Source organism: Gossypium arboreum, chromosome 1, assembly GCF_025698485.1.
Source record: "Gossypium arboreum isolate Shixiya-1 chromosome 1, ASM2569848v2, whole genome shotgun sequence".
In the NCBI taxonomy this organism is placed as follows: Eukaryota; Viridiplantae; Streptophyta; class Magnoliopsida; order Malvales; family Malvaceae; genus Gossypium; species Gossypium arboreum.
Window position 1 is genome coordinate 17977824 of NC_069070.1, and position 9948 is coordinate 17987771.

At 34.2% G+C, this 9948-nt stretch overlaps 1 protein-coding gene across 1 annotated transcript; it reads right to left on the minus strand.

The window, feature by feature from the left end:
• Positions 1-574: 574 nt before the first annotated feature.
• Positions 575-2933, minus strand: LOC108483290 (geranylgeranyl diphosphate reductase, chloroplastic). The gene is made up of 2 exons (XM_017786594.2): positions 2107-2933; positions 575-1412 (listed from the first exon to the last, which is right to left on the minus strand). Exons 1-2 carry the CDS (start codon positions 2791-2793, stop codon positions 711-713), a joined length of 1389 nt encoding a protein of 462 aa, XP_017642083.1. The 5' UTR covers positions 2794-2933; the 3' UTR covers positions 575-710.
• Positions 2934-9948: the final 7015 nt, after the last annotated feature.

Below are 9948 nucleotides of genomic sequence, written 5' to 3' on the forward strand. Positions count from 1 at the left end.
ATTATGAGAACCATTCTTAACCATTAGAATCCATCCCACTCTACCTCAATCCACGTCCACTTTTCAAAAAATAAAAAAGAAATTCACTTCATTTGGAGCCAACCGATTCAAAACCCAGGTTTTTTCACCCAACACCAAACAAAATAACAAAATTGATAATTTCTACATGTAAATTCTTTTTTCCTTTCTTAATCTGTATATCATCTTATTTCACAGGGACATAGAATTAAAAATTATGTTCATTTGAAAGATGCAGTTGAATCAATAATGCGTGAAAGACAACTGCACCGGTTTTTGGCTATTCTAGGCCAACCATCAACATCTGATTTACTTAACCTAATTTTTCTTCCATTAAATTTAGAATTCGAATTTGAGATACTACATCAAAATTCACGATAAAAATATATAAACCTACGTTAATACATGAAATACCATATTTAGGTTCTTTTTTAGTACCATTTTCAAGTTTCAATCCACTTTCTTAGTATCATGAACGGTTGAACATCGCCATGTTGATAAAAGGACTAAAGGCTAAATACTGAACCAAATTAGGTAATGCAGAACATCCGAACCGTTCTCTGCTGACCATAATTATGTGATAACGAATTGCATTAAAGTGCAATTAGATCTTCTAAATACAAGCAGCAAGAATTGAACATCATTCTTATAAGGTTTAACTGAACAGAAATGGAAGACCAATTATCCAAAACTCATACGTTTAACTTTTCCATTTCCTTCCTCAGTGCATTGGCCCTCACCAAGCTCCCAATGGTATTCACTGCCAACTTGAGATCCTCCAGTGGATTTCCGGGAGCCACTGTTTTGTACAAGTAACTGTCAAATGTCATCTTCTGCACATACTCATCCGCGCACATCTCCACGAAAGCTTCCCTTGCAGGGTTCGATCTGTAGAAGACCTTCTGCAACACATCTAATACCTTGTAGGTTGGCCAGTATTTCTTGTCCCACTTCTCCAAGTACTTCCTCAAGTCCCCTTCATCCACCATCTTCTTCCCATTCTCTGACCCCTCAACAATCGCCTCTGCACACATTCTCCCGCTCTTAGCTGCAAAGTAGATACCTTCACCCGAGCATTTCGTCACATATCCAGCTGCATCCCCAACTAAGGCTACCCTCCCGGATAACCTGCGTGGACGGGGATGCTCGGGGATTGGGTGTGCCTCAACTCGTATAATTTTACCTCCAAGGATCTTGTCCTTTGCTCTGTTTCTAGTGGCTAGCTGGAACTTCTTGATATCATTCTTGTGAGTCACTGTCCCGGTTCCAACTGCAACATGATCGCATTTGGGAAAAACCCAACCATAGAAATCCGGTGAAACATCATCCCCTACGTACATTTCAGCAAGATTCTCGTAGTAAACCATTTTGTCATCAGGGATTTTGATTCTCTCCTGCAATCACAATGCGATTTCATGAATAACCAAACCGAAGACATAATGTGGAGAACATGCTTCCCTGTCGAAGGCAAAGCTTGGTGCACACAATCATGGGTTTGATATTAAAATTAGAATCTCTAGCATCTGCAGCCCCTTCCCCTACTTTCAGATTGTGATCCCAGTCTTTTATATCCAAATAAAAAGGACCAATTAGTGTTCGTCGCTTGACCGGTTAACCCTATAGATTACTTCCTTTCTATAAATTTAGTGCATATATTTAACTCTATAAACTAGTGTCTTTCTATAAATTTAGTGGAAAAGAAACACTTCCACAAAAAGGATGAGCCCCACAATGAATATTTTGAGCTAAACCATGCATTGAATAAGAACCTGAGATCTTGTTTAAGGGGACATTGAGCTCTTTACCAACACTCAACCAACAAACATCAAATAATAGTACTACATTAATAAGCATACTTAAGCATCCCAATGGTTAAGAGAAGCCTTTGCTACTGTTAGATTTCAAGTTTAAATCCCCAACTTATATGTGAAAGGGTGTTCAGTTATGATCCTAATTTCTACTTATTCATACATGGATTCTCGGGAAAAATAAGCAAATCAACAACAAATAACTCGAAAATGGGTAAAAATATTTGTAAAAGAAAATTGAAATCTGTCTCAGAACAATATATATTATATATGCATGTACCTGAAATGCAATGGCGTAATCATAATCGCCAGCATTAATGGCTTTAGCAACACGAGAGTTAGCGCCATCAGCTCCAATCACAGCATCGACTTCCAAAGTGGCTTTGGCTCCCATAGCTCCTTTCTTCCCATCATACTCGGTGTAATGCAAAACATAGGGTTCATCCCAATGTTTAGGCATATCCATCTTTAAGAACAGCCCATTTATAACGTTAGCTCCATTCTCCTTAGCTCTGTCTCTCAAGTAAGCGTCCAGTACTTCCCTTCTCACCATCCCAATGTATTCATGTGGTTTCAACGTTTGCCCGATGTCGACGGCGATGTTGGAGGGCGAAATCATCTTCATCTTGGTGACTCGCCGGTCGATGATATCCAAAGGCAAGTCAAATTCACCCACCATGCAAAGCGGGATGGCTCCGCCGCAAGGTTTGCAGTTGTCCAGTTTTCGTTCGATTAGGAACGTTTCTATGCCAGCCTTCGCGAGAGTTTCGGCGGCTGAGCCTCCTGCCGGACCACCCCCTATGATGGCTACCCTGAGGTTGCGGTTGCTTAGTTTTGGAGAAGTTTTGGCGGCTGACACATGGAATTTGACAGCAGGTTTGGAAAGGGTGGTGGTAGTGGAAGTGGGGCTGTGGACGGCGGAGCTATGGCGGAGGCCGTGGAAGGGCTTGAAAGCAATGGAGCTCATTTTTGAGAAATGTCAGAACTGAGGAAATGAAATCTTCAGTGGGAGTGTATTTGTTTTTGTAATAAAAAGGTGGATATGGTTGGGGATATGAGAAGGAAGTGACCGTTGGATTTGGAAAATAGACGGTGGAGATTGGGTTGTGGATATTAAGAGATAGATTTCGAGTTTTGTGCAGAAATTGCAGTTGAGAGTTGAGATTCGATGTATTCTATGGTTAGCTTTGTGCCACGTCATGCACTCTTTTTCTGGTAAATACGTCCGTTACCTTTCTGCATGCACCTCTATTTTAAATATAATATAAAGTGTGAAAATAACATAAGATATTTTTGGTAGGCATTTATCACTATTTTTTCTGGTTCAGATCATAAAATCATTATCTTTTAAATAGGATTTAAAGTTTTATGCTTTTCAATTAATTTTTTTTAAAATTATTTAATTGTTGATTTAATCGAATTTTTAATAAGTTTAACTGTTATGTGTAAATTCATAATCTAATTTATTTAAAATTACTTTTCGAATCAATACCTTAATCGATTTTTGATCCAATCGATATTTAATTCGATTAAAATTTTAAATCACAAATATAATAGTTATAAGATTTATATTTGACCACTTAAATTTTTAACGTTGTGTTATCATTTTATCCACAATACATAAAGGATAGATGATGAATATATCAAATATTAACCTACAATTATATATTGTCAAACAGTTTAAATATGTGAATCTATTTATTTTATATATTTTATACATTATAATATATTAATTTTTAAAATTTAATAAATTGTTTGTATCTTAGTTTTATATTGTTTTTAAAATTATTAAATTTAGATTTAATTAAAGCACTTTTCCAAACTTATTTATTTGATTTTAGTAAATCTTGTAAAATTAAGAAGCCAAACATACGTGGGAAAATTAGGGATATATGTTAAACTTAAAACAAAATTAGGGATTTAGGTCATTTTAATAAAAAAAATTAGAAAAATAAGTCGATTTTGGAAAGAAAAGGCAAAAACGCAACCTATATGACACATTTTCAGGTGACGTGGCATTAGGATAGGACAAAAACGCGTTCTATAAGATGCGCTTTCACCAGAATATGAAAGCCCTCTAAAGGTAGTAAATAATATTTATTTATAAGGAGAAATAGAAGAATCCTAGTTAAATAAAAATAGCACAAATAATATTTATTTAATATAAAATACTCTCCTACTCTAACACTTGATAATTTAATCCAACCCAATATTTATTTATTATTTCTCAAAATAAATATTATTTTATTTAATTAATTTCATTAATCAAATTAACTAAATTAGTTTTCCAATTAAATAATTTTCTCAACCTCATTCTAATCCAGTTAAAGTCATTACGACTAACCATGACGGTTTTATCGTAAAAAATCTATGAGTAAATATATTTAATTTTCATACTTAATGCATGCATTTATAAGAATTAATTAATTTAGTTCTATTTTCAAAATTCAATTATAATTTAAAAATTTTAAATTAATTCTCAAGTCGTTTTACACTTAGTAAGAAAACGCATTCATTTGTGAATGTGACCAATTTATCTAAATTCATCATTTCCATTAATTTATATTCATTTGGTTCTACACGTAATTTATTTATGGTTTCAACGAACTAGCAAAGAGACTAATTGAACATATGTAATTAGGGTTCAAATAATTTATAATTAAGTTTCATCTTTTTCCTATTAATTATAAATTAATACAAGTTGTCTTTTCACATTACGATCCGACCATGTAATTTTACTTAGTATTAATTAAACATTAGATAAACATTATATACAAAGAGTATTAATGTAATAAATGAATATTTTATTAAATCTATTTTTTGAAAATATTAGTACATATAAACAAAAATACTACACTTGTAGCATCAGATCGAACACAACCATCAATGAAAAAAAAAAACTTTTACTTTCAGATATTCCTTTCCCAACAGAGGGATAGAGTCAATGTAGAAATTATTATCATCGTAAAGGTACGGGCTCTTAAAAGCTTCAGTCGTAACCTTATTACCAATATCCAACGGGATCCATCAATCAGTAACTGTTTAGCGGCAACAATATTCTTCCATACAAGATAAGGGTTATTACCTTCGAGAGCATCCATATAAACAGAGTGTCGCCAAGTTAAAATAGTTCAGATTACGAAACTTCATTCCTCTATACTTTTTGAGCACACAAAGATTATCTCACGAGGCCCCGTGAATCTTTTTATGATGACTATCGTTCGAACCCTACCAAAAGGAGTTCATCATTTTTTGGAGAGCGTCATAAATATTGAATTGAAGGAAAAATACACTCATACAATATACTAGAAGCGCTTGCACCACTGTTTTTACAAAAAAACTATCATTAGGAAACAAAAAACGCGAAACAGATGGCCCATCATGACAAACAAAAATGTCGTGCAGTTGTCCACTTTCCTTCGCCTATCGTAACAAAAAACTAAGACCTTCTGTGTAAAAAATAAATACAAGGATAGGCGTCCACTTGTCGAAGTCCACGTTTAAGAACAATTAGCCCTACCTAATAGCATCTAGTTTACCTACTTCACATCAAACCCCATTTTCACCAAGACAAATCGGAGACAGCCCCAATCAACTTGGTCATATGCCTTACTAATGTCTAATTTCAAAACCAATTCCCATTTCTTACCCTGACCCTTATGCCTTATATGGTGAATAGTTCCAAATGCAGCCAAGATATTATTAGTAATTAGCCGTTTTGGGACAAACACAAATTGAGAAGGCGTAATGATGTGTGGCAAGTACCACTCTGATTAGCCATGACCTTCGAAATAATTTTGTAGAGGACGTTGCAAAGAGAAATTGGACACAAATCCTTCATACAGCTCGGGTTATTTAACTTCGACACTAAAACAATAAGAGCCTCATTCAAAGAAGAAACTCTTGGTTATTTAGCCAAGTATCACATTGATAAAAAATGTCCTCCCCTACAACTGACCAACATCGCTGGTAAAAGGCCGGATTCATACCATTAGGGCTTAGTGTTTTATATGGTTGCATCGAAGAAACGACATCATAAAATGTAGTGATTTGGGAATAAGCCAAAAGCGCCTCATTAGTATCATATGTAATAACAAGTTAGAGACCTGAAAAAGCATCAAACGACAACTCATTTTTATTGGAAAATAAATCCTCAAAATACTAGAAAACAATCTCACACATAGCCGACTCATTACTGTACTGTCGGCCTTGCACATCTGTAAGCACCAAGATATGATTATTTCGTCTCTACTTGGACGCTTAGGCATGGAAAAACTTAGTCTCCACATGGTGTAACCAAAACACCTTCCACCTCTGTTTCTAGTACATGACCTCTTGTATGAGTAAAACATTCAAGTCAGACTAAGCATCCGTCATCCAGTAAAGAACAATCTAAACCAGGCTGCCTCCTTAACAACTCCACCTTATCCTTCGCTTTCTTTATTCGGTCAGCATAGTTTGACCCTAATACCCACTACCACGTCATCAATCTATGAGCAGAACCGGCCAACTTATAAAAAAAAAACGCAAGGAACCCTTACTCGACCAGTTTTCTTCAATAACAGCCATAAATACCTCCACCATAAGCCACTAATTCTCAAACCGAAATTGTCATTTCTTGCGTTGGGGAATCGACAAGGAAACTAGTAGCTGAATAGAGTAATGATCCAACGAACCACAGACCTAATTGTACAAATTTTAATACGGGAATAGTTGGGCCTACTCAGTATTAACAGATGCGCAATCAAACCTCTCCAACAAGCATGACCTCGTGCCTCGACCCTTGTCCTATTTGTAGTTATAACCGATCAATGGGACTTCAAAGAGGTTACAAATCGAAATACAGTCACGGAAGCTCTCCAACCATGCAAAAGTGTAATCAATACCTCCCTATTTATCATCAATTAAGAGCAAATTGTTGAAATCCTCTATACATACTCATGGCAAATTATGTAAAGAAGGCAAAGCTCACAGCTGATCCCAATTAGCTCCATAAAACCACGTAAGCCTCCATTTTACAAAACCGACAACCTTAATAAGTAAGTCAGTATGGTTATTTGAGTAACCCCATACAGATACTTGAGCCTGAAAATTCCATAGAAATGCCAACCCATCACTCCTACCAATCTGATCAATAGAGAAACAAGTGTCAAACTGAAGAGCCACATGCAATTCTTCCAATTTATTAGAATGAATCAATGTTTCAACAAAAAAGACAAAATCAGGCTTATTGGACTTGACAAGCTTTTCAAGACCTATATTGAAATTGTTTGCTTGAATTTTTAATTAAATTTATAGTTTTTTGTAAAATGATGTTTATACAACTCTCATAACCCTTAATAATGCATTTTCTTATAACTCTTTTAACACCCAAAAATTTATAAGGTACCTTAATTATCTTTATTATAGTTTTGTAACTAATGGTGATTGAGGCCTTATAAATAAAAGGCATGTATAAGCTTTTTGGTTCCTCAAGTGAAGTTGAATCATTCTTTTTTTTTTGGGTAAATAAATAAGAGTTTAGCCATAGGATAAAAGTACAACAATATTATTCTCCATCAACCATTGTACGCATAGCGCGTTGGACATCTTCCTCCAATAAATCTCTCACATATGTCAGTGGATCCACATGAATAATCAATTGTTCCAGACCACCTCTAGCCTAGTTGGCGATGCGATCTGCTACATTGTTACTATCCTTTAAAATATGTCAGAGTTTCACGTCCCATTATTTAGGACACTAGTCATGTATTAGCCTAATTTTGCTACAATTGTTACCCGCTGCTAACCCATTCTATATAACGTCAGTTAGCAAAGCATTATCACTCTCTAGCTCCACCTGACAGAAGCCTATGCTCAAGCTAGCTTTAATCCTTCAAGCATTGCCCAAGATTAAACCTAAAAGATATCAGACATACTTGTCATCATTTCGAAACCTCCTATCCATCCTCTATTCAACCCTCTCATTGCTTTACCTATAGCCGCTTTCAGTCTAGTCATTGACACTAAACCATCCACATTCATTTTTACTCATCCATAAGTTAGAAGTTGCCACCATATCTTAGTCATAGACTTATATGCCCAATGTTCAGTTACTAATTTGATATATAAAGGCCTCTCCAAGCTTTGACCAATGCTATAAATGTTGGAAAAAATCTGGTTTGAAAACAATTTTATTGCATAGTAAAAAATTAAATTTTGAAAACCGACCCAGTTTGTGATGTTTATAGCAATAAACCTTAACCGAATCTTAACGGATGTTTGTTGTTTTTAGCTTTTAACCAAACGATTCTCTCCCCTATTCTCATATCATGGATTGCTTTAAATGTGGGCTTGAACCAATTGAATTGAAACATACAACTAGAAAAATATTTCTCTATTTTATTTGGGGTGAAAACAGAAATTCTCTCTTCTTAATAGAAATCAATAGAATTTTTATTCTAGGAAAATATATTAAATAGTTGAGAAAAATTCCCTCTATTTTTTTGGCAAAGTAACAATCTCTCAAAGTTGTGTAGATAGCTCTACCGGTACCATCTATTTATAAGGAGAGAAGGTAAAACCCTTGTTTAGTTGTAGAGGTTTATTTCAAATAGAAAAACAACTTCCTAATCCAACTAGGAGAGGGAAAGAGGCTAGTAGGGTGTGTTTCCCCTCATATGTATTATGATGAGGATTCAAGTCTCTCATCGTATTGTGCCTAATTATATGTGCTTTCTGGACTTTTAACCCAATACTTTATAATTTAATCCAACCTATACATATTTTTCTATTTTTCAAAATAAACATCAATATTATATATTAAACAATTTTCTAATCCCTATTTTATCCCTAGTAAAATTTTGATGATTTTACACCAATAAAATTTCGAGAAAATATGTTTAATATTTCACAAATCAACATGTTCACTGTGAACGAATGATTTATTTTCATTTTCGGACTTCAAAACAGCTCAAAAGTATAAACCATTCTTCTAATCATTTTTAAGTAATCCATATAAAATTGCAAATGGATCACTTCTATTTCCATTTTTATTTTTATTTCTATTTTGGAACCTTACAGTCATTTCCAAATGGTTCCTTTTCTCAATTTCCAAAAAAACCATAATCATTCCTAAATGTTTCTTATTTCTCTTTTTCTGTTCATTTTGTTCATTCTATTCAAACATAAAATTCATTTTGGGTTTCAACGAGCTAGTGGAGGGGCCGATTGGACATATGTAATTAGGGCTCAAATGATTTGTAATTAAGTTTCAATTTTTTGCCTATTAAATATGATCTCATTTACTCATGAACTCATTCCACTATAGTATCGTAATTCTGCTCTCCTTAACAACATACCATTACGAAACCAACTACTCAGTGCTCGTCTAATAATCTTGTCATAAGTCTATTACCCTCATAAGATATCCTTGATCTCTTTGAGATAATATTCGTTCTCCCAATATGATTCTATTTTATCTCATTGTAACCATTACATATTCTTTCATGAAAAGTCAATTACTATCGTATAGTAATCAATTCATCCATCATAAAGATGAATGACTCGTTGCCACGTTTACTTTTCATCAACCATGTAATGCCCATAAGAGGAAATTATTTACCCATGTCTTGGACTATGAATTCCACTGTTGTGAATGACATTACATACTAAAGAAGTTGTACACCCAACGCATTAGCTTTTGGTTCCTTATCTATTTGGACTTAGGTTTTTACTTACATTAAAGTGTACGAGTTATGCATACATAGTCCATCATACACTCAAGATTTAGGTATGTCACACTATGAATCTCACAAGTGAATAAATCCATAAACGGATTTAGAATCTATTCTGCTTGGGTCCTATATGATATACTGTTTGTTCAGTCAGTCACATCTATGTTTCTATCTTCTAGGAGTAGTCTGCTTCGATACCTAAGACAAAGCATCTCCTCAATTGGACTTAATAGACAACATATTAATCTTTCAATTAGTTTTCTTATTTCTAATTAGACTAAAGACATGTTTAGATTCATCTACTAATAAAAGTTATCTTTTTGTATTACAATTTGACCGCGTAATATCGCTTAGTATTAGTTAAACATTAAACAACCAGTTAGCAACATTTTCTTCTATTTTGCTTT

Excerpts from the sequence above, each read along its gene's own strand:
- LOC108483290 (XM_017786594.2), bottom strand. The coding sequence starts at position 2,793 with ATGAGCTCCATTGCTTTCAAGCCCTTCCACGGCCTCCGCCATAGCTCC. Across the intron at positions 1,413-2,106 it reads ATTACGCCATTGCATTTCAG|GAGAGAATCAAAATCCCTGA; the intron begins GTACATGCATAT and ends TTGTGATTGCAG.